This window comes from Nycticebus coucang, chromosome 3, assembly GCF_027406575.1.
Source record: "Nycticebus coucang isolate mNycCou1 chromosome 3, mNycCou1.pri, whole genome shotgun sequence".
Taxonomy (NCBI): domain Eukaryota; kingdom Metazoa; phylum Chordata; class Mammalia; order Primates; family Lorisidae; genus Nycticebus; species Nycticebus coucang.
The window spans coordinates 14,198,314-14,221,563 of NC_069782.1; the positions used below are offsets into that span (position 1 = coordinate 14,198,314).

The following is a 23,250-nucleotide window of genomic DNA, read 5'->3' on the forward strand; positions in this document are numbered from 1 at the left end:
GAGTCTAAATCCTGGCTCTATTCCTAGCTGAATAGCTCTGTGGCTTTCAGCAAGTGATGTCACTTTTCTGTATCTCAGTTTCCTCATTTGCAAATCACGGATTCTAACCCAGTCCTGCCTCAGACTATTTCGATGGTGACAATGCCTATCAGAACTTGAGGGACACTCCAAAGTAGTTCGTTGTATAAGCCTTTGGTTTCACTGGGAGTTGTGAACAAAAAAAAGCAACAATGATTTAGGCAAGATTTGCATCTTATTTCTCTGTAAGGTGTCTGGAGGCCATCGCAGTAGCCAGGCATCTGGGATGTGAGATTCCCTCATCTCCCTTTGCAGCCTGTCTGACTGACATTTCCCAGGTCATCTCATGGTCCATAATGACTGTCAGAACTTCAGCTGTGTTGTCCACATTCCAGCCAGCAGGAAAGAAGAGCATTAAAGCAGGACATACGACCTTCCTTAAAGAACTTGTCTTAGAAGTTTCACACCTCGGCTCCTCAGATCTCACTGGCTCAGCTCAGTTGTAGGCCTCGCTTAGCCGCCAGCTAGATGGAAGGGCGTCTGAAAAACACACATTTCATTCAAGGAGGCCATATTCTCCAGTAACATTTTGGAGTTCTGCTACTGTGGTCACATTGTCTGTTCCATGGGCAGTTCCTGAACTTGGATGTGCATTGGGATTACATACCAACCATGTGTATTCACGGGACCCACCCCAGACCTGCTGATAGACAGTCTCTGGGAGTAGAACCCAAGAACATGGGGTTAAGGACAGACTATTTGGAAACCACTGCTTTAAGGCACAATACATATGAACGATGCAGTTCTCTTTGTCCCTGTGTCCTTTGAAATGTAAAAGAGCAATATACAAATTCAGGCCTTGAACTTGTTGACTCTTACTGTAACTTTTTTTGAGTTTTGTGACTTCCATTGGACGCTTAGGTTTTATCTATTTGTTTGTCTTTTCTTTCTCTGTATTTCTTGATCACATCACTTCTTAGACCCTTAAAAAGGTCTTTTTGGTAGAATTCTTCTGTCATGAACCCCTGGTTCTGTCCAGAGCGTCTGTAGATGCATTTGAGAGTCTTAGAACGCTGCTGTCTTATTTCAAAGTGATGTACCATGGCTGCGTCTTTACCATGAGGTGCTGGCTTCATACTCATGGGCAGGAGAATTCTCTCTCCATCCCTGGTGTCTTAAAAGATTTTAGTGAAATTCCATAGACGCACACAAGAACTGTCAAACCAGTGGAGTGAAAATAGAAGCTCCCTTTATCAGGGAACTTTCTGGTTACAAGTGCTGAAGCTCATCTTGACATCCTGTCAGAGTGCAAGGCCATAAAACCAAGGATGCTGCCGTCACCTGTGGTTACACTGAAACTTCTCAGGGGTATGACAAGGATTTCTGAAAACTCCTTTATAATGATGCCCAGGCTGTCAACTGAAATATCTGGAGATAGAAGCAACTGTCCCTCTCTAGGCCTTAACCATTTGCTAATTGTGTGGCTTTCGGATAATTGCCAGTTTTATTCTTGCCTATTTCCTTTGTGTGGGCAGTGCTGCTTCAGTGAAGGCTGGGATTCTGTGTGTCTTGTTAGTTGGAAAAGAATGATCCTACTTGATTGTTACTCATACACATGTGTGTTCGGATATGTGTATTTTTCTTCCCTTTCTGGTTCAAGTTTATTCTGAGAGTCTACAATAGTACTGCAGAAAAAAGAAAATCATTGGAACTGGAGCCAGAATTCCTGAACAGGGGTCTTTCCTTTGCTACTCATCAGATATGTGACCTTAGATAATTAAATTGTCCTTTTGGAGTCTATTTCATGATTATAAAATGAGAATAATAGCAGGTTCTTCCCAGTGCAGTTGTGAGGAGGAGACAAGACAGTGGGGACATGGAGCACTAACTCCGTGTGAGTGTCACATGGCCTTATTATGGACATTTCACTTCTCTGCTGCTGCTGAACATCACCTAACCCTTAATGGTTTAAAACAGTACCTGTTATTTTATTAGCTTTTGTGGTTTCTGTGAGTCAGAGATTCAGGAGAGGCTTAGCTTAGTGGTTCTGGTTTGAGGTCCCTCATATCGTCAGCATTCGCTTGTGGCTGAAGCTAGAGTGATGGGTGATAGCTGTGGGTCTCTCCATGTGGTCTCTCTGCATAGATGACTCTGGGCTTCCCCACAACATGGCAGCTCAGCAGCAGTATACAGCCATCTCTCAGTGGGAGGAGGGTCAAGCAAGTTGTGGTTGTACTTTAAAATTGCCATGATGGATATTGTTATTATGAAAAGTGGATGAATGGTGCCTTCTGATGTCTGACCATCCCTAAAAAAGTTTCCATCTTTCCTTCCGTTCCTTGCATTTGAATCACCACATTTTACCCCATAAATGTATACAGTACTGAATCATCACATTTTACCCCATAAATGTATACAGTTATGATTGAATAAAAAAAATTTTTAAAAATGAACTTCATTTCTCAATGGTAGTGTATTGGTAATAAAAGTTAAGATTTAACCAGCCCTTGAAATGTATCAAACATATGCTAAAGCTTTACATAAAGCATAAATATAATATACTTACATAATCCACACACGGTATTTTTTTCATGTGGCAGATTAGAAAACTGCTAGGAAAGATTACATAATTATTTTCAAGGTCACTCAACTAGGAGAAGGTGGAGCTCAGTTTTAAACCTAGGCCGTTTGCTTCTGGGACCCACATTCTTCTCAGCTGCTGGGCTGCAGTCCTTACTGTGTGCCTGGAAGTGCCTCACTTCTGTGGGCTTGACGATGACCAGTCATGACATGGGGGTCATCTTTCTCTTCAGGGGCTATAGCAGGTCCATGGCGGTGATTATTCCTCTGCGGATCTAAACAAGGATCTGTCTGTTCTTTTAAAAGAAGTTGGGTTGTTTAAAACTTCCTTCCAGAGTGTGGTTGCATTTGTTATGTCAGTGGGGGGTGGGGGGTTGGCATTTTGCTGAAGACAATATACTTCTAAATCTTGGTACCCCTCACCCGCATCTTTTGGGCCCCTCACTATTCCCCAAATATTACTCCCACAGTATTTTGACCGACTTCTTTTCTTTATTCCTTTTTGTCTTTTTGTTTTGTTTTGCTTTTCTTTTTTATTGCGTTTGCAGGGACTTTGCGTAGTAACTCAGCACAAAGGGGTTTGCCAGCAGTCTTCCCCTGTTGCATACTGCTATTGGAAGATATCATTAAAACACGTGGACTCACATTTCTTTAACTCTATATGTCTTCTTTGGAGCTTCTTCAATGATGTAAATTCACTAGAATATCTTTCTTGATAGGCCTTGGAATTAGAGAGTGAATAGCTGGAAGGAACTTAGTAGGATTGTCTTGTGATTTTCAGAGCCGTAGGTTGTTGAAATCTGAGTTGTCTTAGGTAGCCTCCTTGAGTGTATTAGGTATTCACTGCTTGGTAACAAGATACCCCCAAAATGTAATAGCTGAAACCATCAAGCATTTGTTATGTCACATAATTTCTGTAAATCAGAAGTTGATTCTCAGAGTAGCTTGCTTGGGGATTGCGGCTTTGAACCTTTAGGGAGGCTGCTGCTAAGATGTGTGCCAGGCTGCCGTCATCTGAAGGCTTGAGTGGGGCTGAAGGCTCTGCATCAAAGGTAGTCCAAGGGCACGGCTGGAGGCCTCCATTCCGTAGGACCATGTGAACGTTCTCCATCGGAATCCTTGAGTATCTTCACCATCTAGCAGTTAGCTTTCCCCAGAGTAAGCAGTTTAAATAGGAAAGAAAACAAATGCCACGATGCATCTTATAACCTAACCCTGTATGTCGTATACTGGTACTTCTGCTGAATTCTATTGGTCATACAGTCTGACCTTGATACTATGTAGGAAAGACTACACAGGGCATGAAAACCAGCTGGTAGGGATCTTGGAGACAGTCTAGAGTCTGGCTCCTGTTCCATGGCCAAAGCAAGGGGCCATATCCCTGGCAGTCTCCTGTGGCTTACCCCAAGGTAGCCCTCTCTTGAATCTGCTTTGTAAATCGGGCTCTCTTGTAAAATTTATTTTAGAAATTGTGCCATTGAGAACAACAACAAAGAAAGATGCGACCCTCTTCATTTTAAACCCGGTGAAACTAAAGCCGAGAAAAATACAGGTTCTTGTCCCTGGTTACAGACTTGCTATTGTAGCTCAGACGATGGATCTAGGGTCTCCTCTCCTCCTTCCTGTGTCTTTTACCCTCTGGTGTGGGGAGAGGTGAAAGGCAGGGTCGGCATCTGACAGAGCAGAGGGAATTGAGCAGCTTTGAAATCTTTGCTTTCAGCGATGAGGAAATACTGTTCCCAAGCTCACGTGAAGGTGGAAGGAGGAGGAAAGGAAGAGGGAACCTGATGCCTGATTCCTGAGGAGATCCAGGGCTCAGACTTCAAATGTAGAGTCTTCGGCTAGCCGCAAACTCTTTGTAATAAAGGTGGTTATTATTAACAATACTAGTTATTATTATTGGTAATGGTGACTGCGGACATGTGCAGTACTTGCCAAAGCACCAGGCGCTAAGCCCTTTCTTTGCATGAGTCATCTCAGTTACTCTTTCCAACAACAAGTTGGGACGTTTATTATCCTCTCTTCATAGATGAGGAAACTGAGGTCCTGAGAGGTGGATTTATGTCTTGACACGTGGGGAAGAGTTGGATATAGGTGAGGTGAAGGGGCAGGGTGTTCTAAAGTGAAGGGATGTTCCCAAAGCAAAAAGCTTAGTCAGCCATTAAGTTTGATGCACAATTGACATTTGTGGAATGAGTCTGTGGACTTTTTAGATCAGGCTGCTCATGCGGAGTCCCCCTAGGTAGGAGCATGACACAGCCGACCGTGCTGGGTCAGTCTTAGGCTGTCTGTCACTGGACAGTGGACCTGCACCAGGGAGGGGTCTGTCTGTGTCCACAGAGAATAATAGAAGGTTATTCTGTTGACCTGCCCCCAAACTAGTGTCACACCCCTTACTATATTTTCTGTGTCAAATTTGGGTTTCTGATTCCTCAGTTGGCTATGTTCTTCATAACATAAGAAAATCAATCCTAAAACAGGTCAGGAACATGCATTACGGAAACTGCTGGGTGGTTCTGTCATTCGTCATCCGTGCATTGGGCCTGGATGGTGGCAAGGGCGCTCAAGACACCCCTGGATGTTTGGTCTTCCTGTTCTCACACAAGGCCCCACCCCTGGGCCTCTCCCTGCCCTCCTCGATCCGCTGAAGGCTTGGCTCCCAGAGTCAGGAAGAGCACTGGCTTCTGTTTTCTGCAGGGTTGAAATAATTTTGTCTTTGGATCCATGGTCCAGTATTCAGAGTGGACAGTCATAGGTCAGTGGTTTCCCAAGAGAGAAAGGTGTAAACCTGGAGGTTTGTAAGATGATTTTAGATGATTTTATGTGTGTGTGGATTTTTTTAAATCTTAATACTTGCTATGTGTTTTATGAGGCAGGTTACTGTGGCATCAGCAGGGCTCTGAATTCAGCCCCTGACTTGCCACTGACTGGCTCAGCCCCAGACCTTGAGCAAGTCACCTCTCTGCTCAGTGTCTCACTGTCCTCATCGTGAATTTTGGAAAATCTTGGATGTTAGCAAAACTCAGTGTATAGAATTTCCACACCCCTTGTTTTGTAGAGGTGGTTGCTGAGGATCAGGGAGGTTAAGTAACTTGCCCCCAAATTACTCAGCAGGCAGAACTGGAGCCACTGTCCAGCTCTCCTGATTTCCAGGGCTTTCCTCTTTGTCTGGGAGAAGCCCACACCCATTGTCTTTTGTTTTGTTTTGTTTTGTTTGTTTTGTTTTAATGAGTTTTATTTTTCTTTTCCTTTTATTAAGTCACATACACATGGATCATGAATACATTTATGCATTTGTGGGGTACAATGTGTTGATTTTTTTATACAATTTGGAGTGTTTAAATCAAACTAATTAATACAGCTTTTACCTCATTTACTTGATTGTGTTAAGACATTTATGTTCTATACTTGATAGATTTGACCATCTCTTTCCCTTTCTTCTCTCCCTGCAAGACTAGAGAATTCCCAGGCCTCAGGGCATGTGAGGGTAGCTGGGAGAAGAGCTCGGCCTTTTCTTATCTTCACCAAGCGAAGGGAAGTGTGTTCTTTACTTGAGAGGAATTGGAAATAGATTCTTTGAACACTCTCATGCGCTCTCAAAATAATCACAGGCAGCATCTGCTGAGTTTGTACTACAGACACGCATCAAAGTACCGTAGCTGGAGCTGCGGGTCTCAGAGCTCCCGGGCCTGTGGTGGCCCCGGGTACAGGCTCTTCCCAGGCCCTTCCATGCCTCCTGCAGCAGAAGCTGGGAGCCCCACACTGTTTTAACCAGCTCCCTCCCTCTGATGCAGGAGGGTGTTTCAGAGCTGCTTTTTCGTTGTCCTCACACCCCCTCGAGGATTGAGCCTCCATCTTACTGATGAGACTTGAGCTGGGAGGATGTTCAGTAACGTCTCTTTCTGCTGTTTATTCACTCAGGAAACATTAGCAAGCGTCTTCTCGCACTGGCTGGTTTAATCCTCACTCAGCCCAGTGGGGTGGCTATTTTTATCTACATTTCACAGATGAGGCCAGTGAAGCCCAAGGATCTTAGGGGATTGACTCCTCCAAGGTCACGTAGCTGTTTAGCTCTACAGTTGTTGCTCAAACCGGGTCCCTCCACTCTTGCTGAGGGCTTCCACGCTATCTGCTCCTGCCTCTGACCCTCAGGCTGTCTCTCTGTCCCCAGATGTCTGCTTCTCCCTAGCCACCGTGCAGCTTCTGTCCTCTGGGGTCCTTGCCTGCTCCCCACCCCGGGACTGCTGCAGTCCAGAATCCAGGCTGAGCCTGTTTTTTCATAGCATATCCAATGTTCACTTAAATATGTCCCCTCCGTTCCTCAGTGTTCCTGATAGGAGATGCTTTCAGTGACTCCTGCCCCTGTGGGGAGTGCCTTGCAGGGATCACCGGCCAGGTGGGTCCACGAAACACTCCTGCCAGGACACTGATGGCTTCTGCCAGGGGCACAGCTTGCCCGTCAACCCTTAGCTAGGTCTGAATTTCTTTTGGGACAATTATTTTCCCCCACATCACTATACAAGAGAAGGCCCTCTAAGGATTTTTTCCTGGAGGACAGAGCACGGAGAGCTTTCTTTTTCAGTTTTCACGGAGCCTGACAAGCACTGAGTCACAAGTCCCGGCTGTCCTTGAATGTCCCGGGAGACAGGCTGCGCTGGTCTAGTCCCTGAAATGTCTCCTCCTATCACACGCTCTCCCTGCTTCCTCTCAGTTGGGGTGATGTGGGCGACTCTGAGGATGCTGAGCTCGCTGTCATGGGAGCCTTCTCAGTCCCTCTGGGTTCACCTGCTTGGTGGCTGTTCTGCACTTGACCCTTGAGACGGGGACTGTGTAATTTACCTATATGCTTCTGAGCCCAGCCCACTGCCTAGGACACCAGCAACTCTAAAAACATTGATGTCATGAGTTCTTCCTAGAGGTTCTAAAATAAAGGTCACCTCTGACCACAGGGTGTCAGGAATGAACCCAGTCCACTGCTCAGGCACTATGTTACCTGTACCTTCAGGCGCAGAGATTCATGGGGAACTGGCCACTGTGCCCAGGACTAGAGGAAGTGAGTGGAAGCCTTAAAGCTTCCTTCAGAAAGAGGTTTTGTGGTCTACAACTCTTAAGAGCTTTTTAAACCTTCTGAAAACTTATAAATAAAATGTATAAACTCTCAAGCTTGTCACCTTGGCACCCTTCCCTTTAGGGATCAGCAAATGTCTGAGTGCCCAAAGGTCTTCCATGTTTTCCTTCTAGCCACCAGGGCAGGTGGGGTGCCGAGGAAGGGTGACCAGCATCGGTCAGGTCCTGGCAGACCACAGAATCTGTACACAAGGGCCGGAAGGGTTAAGTGGAAGACCCAAGCATGCTCAGGGTTATGGGAGCCCACCCAGCGAAGTGATGCCCCTGCCCCCCCAAAAGGGTCACTGCAATCTAAGGCCTAAAGGTATAGCAAGGCCGGAGGTGTTCAGCAGCCCAACACAAGTTGGAACTGTGGGATCAGGCCCCTGACGGGAGCCAGAGAAGTCTGAGCTCAGACCCCCTGCAGGTGCCTGCCTTCACCAAACTCAACCAGAAGCCAGCGGCAGAAGGGGAGCAGCTAATTTGGTCTGTAAAGGTCAGATTCTCAGGGCACAGAACAAGTTAGAGAGGGTAGAAGGTGAGTTTGAGGGACAAATGAGAACATCCTCCCATCCTCCATCCACACGTTACTGCAGGGAAAGAAACATATTATATTTCTACAGTCAGGTGCTGTAGGACAGTATTTCGGTCAGTGATGGAAGGTATGTACCACGTGGTCCCGAAAGATTATAATGGTGTCCGAGAAATTCCTATTGTCTGGTGACATGGTAGCCACAGTCAACCTGTTCCTCTCGCGTGTATGGTGGTGCTGGTGTAAACACCTGTGCGGCCAATGGAATAAAAACACAGCTCAGCACAGCTACGTTCTGTGCAGAGTACTCGAATGTGGTAACAAATGTCTATGTTATTGTTTTATCTTTTCTTATACTTTCTATTCTTTTGAGTGTACTCTTTCTACACATTTAAAAAAGGAAAGGTAACGTTAATCACCCTCAAATATGCCCTTCAGGAGGTGTGTTCCAGAAGAAGGCATGATTGTCCTGGAATGTGCCAGCACCAGGCAGGTCCTGCTGCTGACAACCTCCCAGTGGGAAGGGTGTGGAGCCGCAAGACAGGGAGACTGATGGTCCTGACCCTGGGTAGACCCAGGCTAATGTGTGTGTTTGTGTCTTAGTTTTTAACAAAATCATTAAAAAGAAAGAAAAAGAATTAAATAGAAAAAAAAACCATTATGGAATAAAAATACAAAGAAAGAAAACATTTTTATACAGCTGTGTAATGTGTTTTAATCTAAGTGTCATTACAAATGAGTCAAAAAGTTAAGAGCTAGGCATAGTCTGAGCCTATAATCCCAAATACTTAGGCAGCTGAAGCGGGAAGGTCACTTGAGCCCAAGAGTTCACGGCTGTGGGGTAATATGGGTCACACCTGTGAATAGCCACTGTACTCCATCCTGGGCAATAGAGCGAGACCCTGTATCTAAAAAGTACATTTAAAAGTGAAAAGGTTTATGGGGTAAAAAATTTACAGCAAACTAAGGTTAATTTATTATTGAAGAAAGAAAACATTTTTTAGAAACATATTGTAGCCTGGGCGGACGGTGTTTCTGAGGTCTATACTCACCGACTCACCCAGAGAGACTTCCAGTCCTGCAGACCCCATGTGCCCTATACAGGTGCCCTGTTTCTTATCTCTTACACTGCATGTAGCTTTTCTGTGTTTATGTATGCTCAGACACACAGATACTTAGCCCAGAGTTACCACTGCCTGTGGTATTCAGTGTGGTAACACGCTGTACAGGGCTGTGTCTAGCAGCGAGAGACCACAGCATGTGGCCTGGGTGTGTGGTAGGCTCCCTCATCTAGGGGTGTAAGAGTCCTCCATGATGCTCACACAACCAAGAAATCTCCTACGGATGCAACTCTCAGAACTGACCCCCATTGTTAAGTGATGTGTGACTCTTCTCCGTATGGAGAAGAAACCTGAGTGAAGGGGCTGGTGGTCCCAGAATGTGAAATTCATACCCTGTCCTTTGATGGGGGGACAGTGTCCTTGGAGCGGTTGTGACCCTCTTTAATCTACACACCAAGAAACTTGGAAACCTAGACTTCATAGCTCCAAAAACCAATGTCTTCATGACAGGACCGTTTTTGGGACCCAGCAGTTTCCAGGAACATTTCTTTCTTTTCCTCCGCTTTTTCCACACTCCAACCCCTGCCTCACTCCCACGGTTCACGTCTATACCCACAAAAGTTTGGACCACTTAAAACTCTTCCCAGAGCATATTCGATGACACTCTGATTTTCTGCCTTCCTGGGTAGCAGGGCCTATGCTGCCACGGCTCCAGATGATGAATTTATTCATGGTGGCAGGTGTATCCAATGAAACTAAAGCGATTGGAAAATTATGTAAAATGTTTGAGAATGTGCGCACTTGTGCTTACATTTGATGGGCCTATTTTAAAAAATCCCTGAACCCTGCAGCCAAGATAAAGTTTGATATCATGGAGGCTGTGTGTTTAAATATTTGCGATTCATAAGAGCCCGATTCGGTACATTTTGCCCCGACCTCGTCCCCTTCCCGGTTGTGTTTCCCATCTGCAGGCATTTCCCTATTCATTTCCTTCCTGGTTTAAATGGTGACAGTTGAATCTGCAGAACAATCTTTCATCCTGAGTCTTTTGCAGATATTATCCAGAGGTAAGCAGTGGCGTCTTCATTTTATAGGTGGAGAAATTAAGATATGCGGAAAGCCACGGGGATCTGAGCTCTCCCTGCTCTTTCCTCCCTGACCCCTTTTCTTCTCCTAACACAGGGTTTCCTAACAGCCTTGGTTTTGGCCTTGGGCGCAGGGTAGTTCTTTGCTGTGAGGCTGTCCTGTGCACGGTAACATGGCTAGCGCTGTCCCTGGCATCTACCCACTAGACGCCAGCACTCCCCATCATCAAGAACGTCTCCAGATCCAGATTCTGAGGGTCGTGGGGGAGGAAGGTGAAATGCCCCTTCTTGGCAGCTGCTTCATTTGAAAATCCTGAGCACCAGAGATTTGTCAGTTCATTGGTCTGAGAATATGTTAAATCTTGAGTATTTCTTCACCCACCAGGGTTAAGAATCTCTGTTGTCAAATTCGAATTCCAGCTCCCTATGCCCGAGTTTCCTGATCTCTGACACTGAAATGATAACACTGTACCCGTCTCATAGAACCGTGTGTACTGAGTCTGCTGGTCCTCGTGAGGGCTGGCGCACCGTGCTGTTGGTGCTTCTTGGTCCTCTGCGGCACCCCTCCTCTTCTTTCTTGGTATAGAACCAGAAGGGCGGCTGCAATACCCACCTGGACTGGGGGTCTGCATTTGGAGGGGAGTCAGGGAGTGCGAGGGCCCTGAGGGTCAAGGGGGTGATGGTTCAGAGAGCGGGGGGGGGGGTGCAAGGTGGGGTTTGATGGGGGAGGGGTTTGATGCTGGTAGAGTTGCAGGTGGAATGGATGTGGGGCTCTGAGAACCCTGCAAGTGTGGAAAGCCCATCATTCTAGGACTTCTGAGAAAAAAAGTGGTTCTGGATGAAGCTGAGGTCCAGCTTCTGCAACCGGGAGTAGGTGGGCAAGGTGGGGTGAAGGTAGTTGGAATTAAACAGATCATGGGTGTGGATTTGAGACTGTTGGATGATTTGTCCCTGATGGGTAAACTTTCCTTGGTGATGCCTGAAGATGAGGAGGTGAAGGGCCCTGGATCCAGAGGTCATTGTCACAAACAGCCTACATAGGAGTGACCAGGATATCAGGACTTCATTTTGAAATAGGCGGTCAGGATATTAGCGAGTTTGGGAGCCATGCCGTGGACTGAGGGCTGTGAGTAGTTCTGGAAAAGGAACAGCACCTCTCCAAGGGCCCTGCCTATAATTGAAATATTGGGTGCCATCCTCAGCACAGAACACAGCTTGGAATGCGTTCTAGGAGGCAGGTTTCCATGCAGGGAGGTCCATCCGTGCTTCAGTGGAAGGGACCAGCTGGAGAGGGGTAAACCCTCCCTTCTCTGAGAGGCTGGATGATTTCCCATCTGGGATGTCTGGGATGCTTTGGAGCCGCACTCTCCACTCTTTGTCAAGTCAGGCCATACTCAGAGAATGACAATTGTATGGTGTGAGAAGAAGATAGGAAGTGTACTGGCAGCAGGAGGTAGCTGGCCCGAAGATGCCAGCCCTGCCCTGCCCGGTAGCTTTGAGAGTGTGAAGAGACGAGCATCTTTGTCACCTGTAATCCAGTCCCAGCACAGCAAGGTGCCCTGGGTGAGGAGCTCAGGACTGCAGGGTATTTTTTTTCTGCTTTGATTGGAATACGAGATGCCAGGCAGCGTGTTCCACTCTGTCACCATCCTGCAAGACACTTGTCACGGTGCTTAAGTGGCAGTGATTCACCTGACCTTGCAGCTCTCCTAAGGTCACCTGGGTTTAGAGATTCATGTCTGAGGCCATGCTGCTGACTGCTCGGAGGAGGTGACTCACAGGGTGCTCTTGGACTCTGCCGTCTTCAGTTCTTTGAGCAACAGCCCAGGCAGGGCACGTGGGTGTTCATCAGCCCCTTCAGCCCTGCTAGCAGGTTGGCCCTAACCCAAGACGTCTCCAGGGAACATCTCACAAACTCTGAGCCGTCGCTTCCCAGCCTGAGATCCCTGACTGTCAGCGCTTCCTTTCAGGGCCTATTTCTTCTCTGTTTTACCAGTTGTCAGTGTCCCCCAGCTTGGGGGCAGGCAGGGGACTCACAATTTGCCTGTATGAGCCAGTCACTGTCTCTCTCACCCCTCAAATGTAATTGAAAAGAGCCTTAATGGTTTCCAAATGATGATAGCTCCATAAACCGATTAAAAAGGCCTTAATAAAACTGTCTTGAGTTATTTTCCACAGCTGCAGACTGTGCCCTGTGTTTTCTAATGATCCCAACAAGAAATCGGGGCGATTTTTCTTTTTTGTGTGATCTGAAACACCAGCAAGGCCTTCTTCCACCTCTGACCATTCACCGCCTTTGCCTTTCTTCCCAGACAATCCATGTGGCTATCGTCTGTGCCGGATATAACGCCAGCCGGGATGTCGTCACCCTGGTCAAGTCCGTCCTGTTTCACAGGTAAGAGCTACTCTTTGCTCTGTGAGCTGATGTCTGTCACTCCCTGCATATTTCCTTGGGGAAGTGTTAAAATAAAAGCAGAATTTCTCATCAGTCATTCAAGCTGCCATGAGAATGTGATTTTTGTCTGAAACCTTGGAGAGATGATTGTGTTAGCAGTATTTAGTAGCAGTGGCTAGGGGCCGTCTTGCCAGGTTTAGAACTGTAGTCCTCAGAACTACAGTGACCTTCAAGGACGTCACAAATTCGATGCTTTTGTATCTATATCAGAGTACCCTGCTTGGCATTCAGCAGACCTCTCTCTCTTTTTACCCATCCTCGTTGGCAGGTTGTATTATGTGTTGAGTTGTATTCGTTCAAAAGTCTTACATTGCAGCCTTAACCCCTAATAATACCTGGAATAGGATTGTGTTTGGAGATAGGGCCTTAACAGATGTAATTAAATTAAAATCCAATATGACTGATGTCCTTTAGAGAAAAAAGATTAGTACACACGTAGCCAGGGAAGACCATGTGAACATGCACTGAGAGAAAGGGCCCTCTGCAAGCCAGGGGCAGAGGCTGCATAAGATCCGAGACTTCTGACTTCGAAAATTGTGGGAAGATGAATTAATTCTGTTGTTTAAACCACCCATTGAACGTGTCGTGTGATAGCAGCCCTAGCAAACTAATACAGATTGCTTACTCTATCCAGCATGGCCTTCCACCTCTGGGCATTTCTGACTGTTCAGAAGTCCCACCTTGCATTCAACAGAAACTTCCGAACCCACTGGTGCTGTCCAGTGGTCCCTGTGGATCCCCCTGGAACCATACTGATGGCTGGTCCTGCTTCCTCCTGAAGTGCTAAAGCCTTTCGTGATCATCTCTTCACGTTAAGCTCTCCTGGCTTCCTTCAGGTGTGTCCAGTCTGCAGCCCACAGGCCACATACAGACTTTGTCAGGACTTCTTTGCTTATCTGTGTGTCAGAGATCATGCAAATTATGCATGTGTTTGTGTATTTAATGGGTGGTCCAAGACAACTACTCTTCTTCCAAGGTTGGATGGAGAAGCTCAAAGGTTGGAAACCCTGCAGTGCTTTCCCCAGACCACAGTTCCAGCCAGTGCCCATGGCTGTGTTCTAACATTCTTGCCAAGGTTTGGATGAAGCTTACCCACAGGTGTAGCCAACAGGATGTAAATGCACCAGGTGCCCAAGTCAGGATCCAGGAGGCTCTCAATAGTAGGGATAGTTACTAAAAGCTCTCAGCATTCACCTGAGCAGAGGGTCACATTCTGCACTGGAATCCACTTGTCAGTGGCATGAACAGAGATGGGAAGAAAAGTGGACGCCAAGACCTACCAGCGCTGCAGGGGACTGGGATTCCTCATGTCCTCCACCTTCTCCCTCCGCCTCTAGAGTCACCCCCCACGGTCTCCCTCGTAGGCAGTTTTCACTTCCAGCACTTTCTGTCTGTCCCCCCCCCCCCCCCGTGGCTGCCGTAGTTCAGCTCAACCTGTCCTGTCACCCACACGTGTCCCTCCTGCCTCCCTGGTTTCTACCCTTCAGCTCCATCCCTTCTAATTCCAGAATGACATTTCAAAATTTCAAAGAGGCAGATCTGATTTCTTAAACCTTTTCTGTGGCTTTTCCTCACCAAGGCCCTACCGTGGCCCACAGATCCCAGGGGCCGAGGTCACTGTCTGCAGAGCTTTCTTTTCTTTTTTTTTTTTTTTATTTATTTATTTATTAAATCATACCTGTGTACATTAATGCAATCATGAGGCACCATACACTGGTTTTATAGACCGTTTGACACATTTTCATCACACTGGTTAACATAGCCTTCCTGGCATTTTTTTAGTTATTGTGTTAAGACATTTACATTCTACATTTACTAAGTTTCACATGTACCCTTGTAAGATGCACCACAGGTGTAAGCCCACCAATCCCCCTCCTCCCGCCCTCCCCTCGCCTCTCTTTGCTCAGACTTCATGCTCTGGTAGCTCTGACCTGCTTGTGGCACCCCACAAAGTGTCCTGCACTCATCATCTCTCATCATGCCCTTTCCTGTCTTCCTTGTACCTTTCCTCCACCCCCAGACTGGCAAGTTCCTTCTGACCCTGTAAGACTTTGCACAGGCGGCATCTCTAACAGGAAGCCCCCTGCAACCCTCAGTCTGGGTTGGGGCTTCTGGTCTGCAGCCCACAATACCCTGTGTGCATCGTGCGATCATTAGCCCGTTGAATTATATTTATCTATTCATGATATGCGTCTTCCGTCGTAGGATGTGGCCCCTTCTGGGACAGAACTCATCTAGTAGTTTTCTATATCCCTAATACCTTAGCAAAGTACCTGACATATACTCAATAAATGTTTGCATGTTTAACAAGTCAATCTGGGGGAGTCCCTCAGTAAAGACCCTGAAAATATTTATTCAATCTGTTAACTAATATATCCATTCCAGATATAGTTGAGTTTCATTTATGCTGTTCTATAGCTGAGTGATCTTTACCAGGTCATAATAACTTTTTAGACATGAGTTTCTGTATCAGATAGCTTTTGCTATGAATCAGTTCACCCCAGAAATTATTCGGTGTGAAACATTTGTTTATTAGCTTGCCCATTTCAACTGAACTCACGTGTGTGGTTCTTTTGCTTGGGCCCACCCCATGTGCCTATGTAGTGAGCCGGCAGGTGAGCCAAGCATGGAACATACTGCCCTCCTGGAGTGGGGCCGGGGACACTGGAGAAGTGAGCAACACCTATGTTATGACAGCATCAGTTAGTGGGGGGGCTGTCCCTTCTTCCTGGTGGCTCTGTTCACTTAGAATTGTGATGTCAGTTGCACACTTGAGGAGGAAGTGGGAAATGCCCAGTAAAGAATGACCATTCTTTGGTCCTTTATTATTTTTAAGCATTATCCGACTTATCCAAAACATTGGCTCAACCCAATGTCTTCTGACCTGAGGTGGAGGTGAGAAGCCTTTTCCTCACAGCCACAGCTTCCGTGCAGTTCCGAGGGCTCCGTCTGGTTCCGCAGCCTTCGTCTGCTGTTGGAAACCAGGCATCTTGCAGGCTAAGTGTTGAATTAGATGATTGTTTCTCTGCCTTTTATGTATTTACTTCTTGTCTCCGTTAAAGAACTTGGGTCTCTCCCTGATACAAACAAAAGCCCACTTTTCAGAAAGGGCTAATTGCATGATTATAAATATGCAATTATGCTATTTCTCAATGACAGTGAATTGTAAGGTCATAAAAACTTCTGATGTTGTTATGTAGAAATTTTATTCCTGTTGCTTGAGCTAAAAATCAGCTAATAGCTGTTGAAATTGTATGACTCCTATTGAGTATAAACTTCTACTCCTACAATAACTGTGCTGAAAGCACAAAGATGTTAAATTTAAAAATTACAATAATATTATTACCAACGCTGATGGAACGCCATACTTTTATGAAGCCATAGGGATTCATAAAGAAAGCAAAGTCTTAATACGTGTAATAAGAATTCTGCTTCCCATGTCAATGACTGCTTGATCATCTTGGACCAAAGACCACTAAAGTCCTCCTCTGTCTCAAATAAATTATACAAATGGGAATTATTCTGTGAATTGATATGCCGGTGATAATGAGTTGAGATATCAAGACAAAAGGACTTTTTTAATTTATTTATTTTTATTGTTAAATCATAGCTGTGTACATTAATGCAATCAAGGGGTACAATGTGGGGACTTTTGAAAGACTTTCTGCTCAGAAAGTCCAGTTATAAATAGCATCATCGCCACACAAGCACATTATGGGGATTAACTAATACACGATTATAAAATACTTTGACAAATGAAGTACCTTCTAATGTTAGTAATAATATAATAATAGTGGAGCAGGATGCTTCTTTTAGATTTCACTGTTAATTACAGTAATTAGATGTATTTTCCGACAAGATTTTTAACTAATTTTTATTTAAGGCTTACTTTGTGACATCAAATCAATTTCACATCTGCTGCATGCCCGGTGACAGTGAGCACACTATATTTTAAAAGATAGTAAAAAAAGAGTGCTATAGACATTCTTCTACACTGATGTCAACACTGAAAATTGGTGTAAACAGTTAGAAAGAAATTTCATAGGATGTGCCAAAGACCATGACCTTCTATGATGTCTTGAGGGATTCTGTTTTAAACAGATGACTCAGCTATCAAAAAATACCTTTTATGAAATATTGCTTATAATCATAAAATTGGATAATGCTTAAAAATAATAAATGACCAAACATCCTTTTATAGTAAGTCGTGTTTATTTGGTTTTTAAATGTATGTCTGGCCAGGCACAGTGGCTCATGCCTATAATTCTAGCACTCCGGGAGGCTGAAGAAGGCGGGTTGCTTGAGCTCATGAGTTTGAGACCAGCCTGAACAAGAGCAAGATCCTGTCTCTAAAAAATACCTGGGTGTTGTGGTGGGTGCCTGTAATGCTAGCTACTGGGGAGGCTGAGGCAAGAGAATCAATTGAGCCCAAGAGTTTGAGGTTGTTGTGAGCTGTGACACTACGGCACTCTACCCAGGGTGACAAGGTGAGACTCTGTCTCAAAAAAATAAAAATAAAATAAAATTATGTCATAACATGAAGCGATACTTATGGTAGAAAATAAATGAAAATATTAAAATAAAATGCACAATATGTATGTCAGGATGTAAACCTATGTATGTCACGTGTATACTTGCAAAGCCAAAGTTCAGTGGATGAAAGGCTAGCAAGGAATGTATAAAAATCAGAACTTTTTCGTGTTGTGTTTGGGTGTAGAAGTGGAGGTGATGTTGTTTTATTTCTCAGTGAATATTTTTTTGTTCGTGTCCTCATGCCCCCTCTATGAGGAATAAAAAAGGTGGATGAGAAACATCTGTACAAAGTATATGTGATAAAGGCTTATTTATTAGCTAGTAAAACATAGCACAGTACCTGTTACCTAGATGGTGGGATATTCAGAGAAAAGTTAGGGGAATGTCTGTAACTCCAATCTCATTTGCAAATAAACTGGGCAATATTGTCGTTCTCCGAGGAAACCAAGCTCTTAGGAAGCAGAGAAAAGAAATAATTATTTAGTAACTAAGTGTTTACCTCCTGGGCAGAAAGGTGGATCAGCTTGTAAAAATTTGATATTTGTTTGCTGGGATGATCTACTTATTCAGACTCTGCAGCCCTGATGGCGGGAGGAAGCTGAGTTATTTCCCTTCCTTTGCATATCAAGCAGTTTTTTTTCTTTTTTACTAGACTTCAATTGTGCTCTTGTAGAACATGGATGATAAAAGAGAGTATGTGTGACCAGTGTCTGCCTCTGATTGTCTTGTTGCTTATTCAGGCTTAAAGTCATCATAGAAGCTGTGTTTAGGGGCGGTGCCTGTAGCTCAACGGAGTAGGACGCCGGCCCCGTATGCCGGAGGTGGCAGGTTCAAACCCAGCCCCAGCCAAAAATTGCAAAAAAAAAAACAGAAGCTGTGTTTAGGTAGTGAAAGGAGGATCATAGGCTTGGAATAAAATGAAGAAGCAGATCGGGGTTACAATTCTGCTCTTGCCTTGTTGAGCTGGGTGACCCTGGGCAAGTCACTGTATGTCTTGGAGCTTTGGTGAGTCTGTCATAAAGCCTTGTTTTGAATGTGGAAAGATAGACTGTATGTAAAACTTACCTGTAATTAATGTATTTAATAAATACTCACGTGGCTCTCACTCTGCACCAGACTCTGTTCTGAGTATGGCATTGATTTCTCTTTGATGCATTGATTAGTCCTGCAGTACCAATCCCCAGACCATGGACTGGCCTCTCAGGAGCCAGACAGCACAGCAGGAGGTGAGCAATGGAAGCTTCATCTGTATTTACAGCCACTCACCATCACTGGCATCACCACCCGAGCTCTGCCTCCTGTCACATAGTGGTGGCATTAGATTCTCAGAGGAGCAGGGAACCCACCGTAAGCTGTGCATGTAAGGGATCAAGGTTGCACACTGTTTATGAGAATTTAATTCCCACCACCCCCATCCTGGTCCATGGAAAAATTGTCTTCCATGAAACTGGTCCCTGGTGTGAAAAAGGTTGGGGACCCCCATGTTAGTGCATTGACTCCTCCTGCCTCTGTGAGGTGGGTGGTGTTGCTGTCACCATTGTATAGACTGTGAGACTGGGGACCCAGACGTGAAGTCGTGGCTCATGGTCACACAGAGAGGATGGGCAGAGCTGGGTTTGAACCCAGTCCTTCTGGCTTCAGGGTCTAGCTCTTCACCATCATGAAGTGACCTTTTTTAGTATCATTATTCTTATTTTTTAGTTTTAATCCTCATTTTGGGTGACTTGTAGGCGATGTTATCCTTACTGTCTTCTCCACACCCATCCTCTTTCCTCTCCTATTTTTTTTTTGAGTGCTGAGTATAGGTTTTAAATAAAGGTTTTGAAGGCCTGGGGATCAGCCTTTCTAGTAAGACTTAAGAAAACGGCATGGGTAAGTAAAATCTTTGAACAGGTGTGAGATCTGTGCTATTTGGGCTTGCCCATAAATGTGAAACCAAGGAGAACTAATTTTTATGGTTCACAGGCTAAGCCTCCCATGGATCACTGTGTCTTGGTACAGCAGTGTCATTATCTCCACAGATGGGTGAGGAAACTAAGGCTCAGGGAGGCTCCGTAGCTTGTCAAGGTCACAAGTGAGTAAATATCCAGCCTTGGCTCTGCCCACACCTGGAAGCCATGCTGCTCTTACTGTACCACCAGGCCTTTGATTTTTCTGGAAGTTGCTCTGTTCTCGTCCCTTGGAGAGCTTTTCTGACGTGATACAGACTTGTCCTTGAATCGTCTCATATTATCAAAGCCGCTTGGCCTCTCTCAAACGGAGTTCACACAGAAAAACCCTCATTCCAGCCGCGATGATTTTTCTGAAACGAGTTCTATTAAATCTCTAAGTGCAACAGATTCACTGAGCATCCAAGTTACCATCACAGGTTCTTTTTTTCCCTAAAATTGCTGTTGCATTGTAAACGCAATAATTCAAGATGATTTCCACTCAGATATCCTTGGATATTTTAATAAAGACAGACCCCAGCTTGCCTTGTAGGGACTGTGGCACATTCTTGATGAAGTGAGAAAGGAAAGGTGGGAAGGAAGCGATGGTCTGGTCGTCTTTGCGTCTTTGTAGTGCTGTATTTATTGCATCCCAGCCTGGAACAGGGAGCAGTGAAGGGACCCAGAGGCAGCAGGAGCGTTGGTCATTAAGTGAAGTGGAAACCTGGCTTCCTTCTTTCTTTGGTGTAGGAGTGGGGATGGGGAACCTGCGGCAAACTGATTTCAAGATTGTTCTTTTTTAAGCACCAAAGGAGGTGATGAAAGCTTCGTCTTTCTCTTCTGAACCCCTTTTAATAAAAGGATTTGTTGTGTAAAATTTGGATTCAGTCAAAAGGCCACACTTAACACATTGTGGACTGGCAATTTTATGGAGAGGCTATTCCATGTCACCGGCTATTACTCCACAACTTGGTCAAGAAAGCTTTTACGATATCCTCCAGTACCCTGTGTTTTAAAAATTGCCGTGGCTAATGCAAGGGCAAACATGAGTTCATCTGTGATCGGTCAAGAGCGTTTGGATAGGAAAACACAAGTTAACTGGTGATCCCTCAAAAATGTGTTGAACAACTAGAAGGCCACATTTTGCATTAACAATGCAGGTTCCCCAGTGCTGGAACTCTGCAGCAAAACCTTGTACTAACACAGGCGAGCTGTGTGAGACCCACTTTGTATTAAGATGTGGACCCAACCTGGCCTGGCCAGGCAGAAGCCTTTTTTCTCTTGGGCCTCAAGGAATGTTCGCAACATGTATTTATAGCTGATGACTGGCATTAAAGACTCTTTTAGATGTTATAAAAAGAGAAAACTAGCCTTGAATCCTATATTGAGAAAATTATTCTTCGGAATGAGTTTTTATTATCTTCAGTTGGTGAAATTCACTTGGGTGTACGTACGCCCTTAACATCTGTCTGGCTCTTACTAATCTAACTTTGAACAAAGGAGAACAGGATGTAGACTCATAGTCTTTGGCTGATTTTGGAATTTGCTGGGTTCTATCCTTAAAACTATTCCTCACCTTCCTGAGGGAGGAACCAAATGGGAAATGGGACTCAGAAGTCACACACGGTGAGGGATGAGGTAATCGCCCCTGGTGCTGTTAGTCTTGAGTTATAGAATGTTCTTTCAACTGTGGCCACAGTGGGGCTATCTCTTGGGTCCCCATGAGTTGGACTTATCTCCTAGTCAGAGGCCAACCTGTGGGATCTGATAGTAGCACCATCACGTGGGCAGTGGGGTTCTCAAGTTAAATCCCAGGGTAAACATTCGGCCTTCCACAGTGGGCTGTGTTTCTGGGTGCTTGTGCTGTGGCATGGGGATCTGGAAGGGGAAGGTCACTGCATTCTCTAGATGGTCTCAGATTCTCATCGTGGTATCCAAATGGGACACCAGGGGAACCCCTCTGAGCATGTCACCTGCTAGGAGGAAGATGAGCTGCTGCTGGTTTCCCCACCTTTGATTGCTGAGATAGCATCAAATGCCGGGTGTCCGTGGTCATGTGGGCTGGGCCCTGTATGTTCAGGGGAAGCTCATGTGGCGTACTGACCCCCTGGACAATGCGGACACCCATTATCTCCCCACAGGTGGGGTAAGTTCTTTGTTGCATTTACTTTTCCTGCTGGAGACGCACTTGAAATAGACCAGAGGAAGAACATGGCAGAGGGGAGCCCCAGCTGACTGTTGGCAGTGTCTTCCTCTAAGAGCCTGCTCCTCTTACCCGACGCTGATCTAACTACTGCTCTGTGACCAGGTTATAACTTTCTGCAGTTATATCTTGGATCTGCTGCCTGCTGAGCCTCCAAACCCTGTCTGGCTCTTTCTCTTAGAGTATGAATCATGGAAACTTGCTAGATTTCCCATTCCTAAGAAGCAGCCTCTTTTGCCCTCACACCCCTGTAGTTTCTGTGCTTCTCCGTCTAAAGTCACCCTGTACGGTTGTGCACCAGCCAACTCCAAGAATGTCCTGTACATTCCCGTCTAAGTCAGTCTTTGCAGGCAGCTCCCTGGGGAGTGGGCCAGTCCCAAGCTCTGTGGTGGCGAGTGGCAGCCCAGTGTAGTGGCACATGTTCTAATGCTGGTGTGATTTTCTTTTTCTTTTGTCTCTGCCAGATTACAGGCTGCCTAAAGAAAGCACCCTTAGCTCATTCATCACTTGGGCCTCTGTTGAAACTTACCTGTAGTTTATATTTAAGAGCTATTTGTTGGACATTTATTCATTCAACCAATTTTTTTGTCTATGGATAGAGCTACTAATTAGACTTACTTTATTGGAAAAATCGATGCAGAAAATAGCAGTCTCGTAAGTTAATAGTAGTAGCTAGCATTTATGGAAACTTGGCCACGTTCATGTGCCAGGTACTTTTGCGTATTAACCTCACAATCCCCCATTATTATTCCTGAATCCCATTATTATTCCTGTTTTGAAGCTGAGGAAATTGAGGCCTAGAGAGATGTAGTAACTTGCTTAGCATTGCTCAGGAAAGAGCTGCAGCCAAGGGTTCTAACCCAAACCTTCTAGAACAGAGCCCTAACACTGACTTGTTGATGCAAAGTACATCATCAGCTATTCTGATGGTGGGAATTATGGGGGCGTGGAAGGAAGAGGGTTGGCTTTCTTTTTTCTGTGGTGGGGATATTTATTGAGGACACAGTTTTCCAGGTTCATTTATGCAGCACTAACCTTCAACTTGATATGCCCCATCCCAAACTCATCATCTTCCTCCAGTGTGCCTTTCTTGTTACATTCCCTGTCCTGAAGACGTTGCCACCAAACCAGGAACCTTGGTGTCACCTGCTTCTTCCTCTCCATTTTTTCCTATATCTGAGATCTGCTTTCCTGAAATCTCTCTGGATGTCAGGACAGGGCTTGGGAACCACTGCTCTGGAGGTTGAGGGCAGAGAGGCAGGTCCTGTGTCCCCCCTCCACCTCGCTGAAGTCCACGCTGTTTAATCAGACGTTCCCTGTGCTGCCCGCTGTCCACGCTCACCTCCCCCCTCTGCTGCAGCCCTGGACTCCTGGATAAGCACCTGCTCCCCAGTCCCTGCCCCTCTCCCCGCACTCCCTGGGCCCGGCCTTCGTCTCCTGCTGCTCCAGGATCCCAGATCGCATCCCCGTCCTCCCTTCCTTCTCCTCCTTCCACGTGGTGCTTATCCTCTTCCGTTACACGTCCCTCCACACCACTCGAGAGTTAGCCCTGCTTTTTCTCCCCTTCCGCACAACTCTGTGTTCTCCTGTAGCTGCCCTACTCTGTCTCTTCTTAACATTTAACTGCAGCTCATCCGTCTCCGCGGACGGCCTGAGCTCCTTGAGGTCAGGTGGGCCGGGTCACGCTCTTGCATTTCTAACCTTGCCTTATTCTAGTAGGTGCCCGTCCATGTGGTGCGGTTCATGATA

The 23,250-nt window shown here is 45.7% G+C and overlaps 1 protein-coding gene across 3 annotated transcripts in view; it reads left to right on the forward strand.

Annotated features, from left to right (window-relative positions):
* Positions 1-23,250, forward strand: part of LARGE1 (LARGE xylosyl- and glucuronyltransferase 1) — a 559,980-nt gene that overhangs the window by 234,083 nt on the left and 302,647 nt on the right. For all 3 annotated transcript variants that reach the window (XM_053583761.1, XM_053583762.1, XM_053583763.1), the window contains one exon: positions 12,695-12,777. In XM_053583761.1, the coding sequence (XP_053439736.1) occupies positions 12,695-12,777 (83 nt within the window). The remainder of the gene's footprint in view (positions 1-12,694; positions 12,778-23,250) is intronic.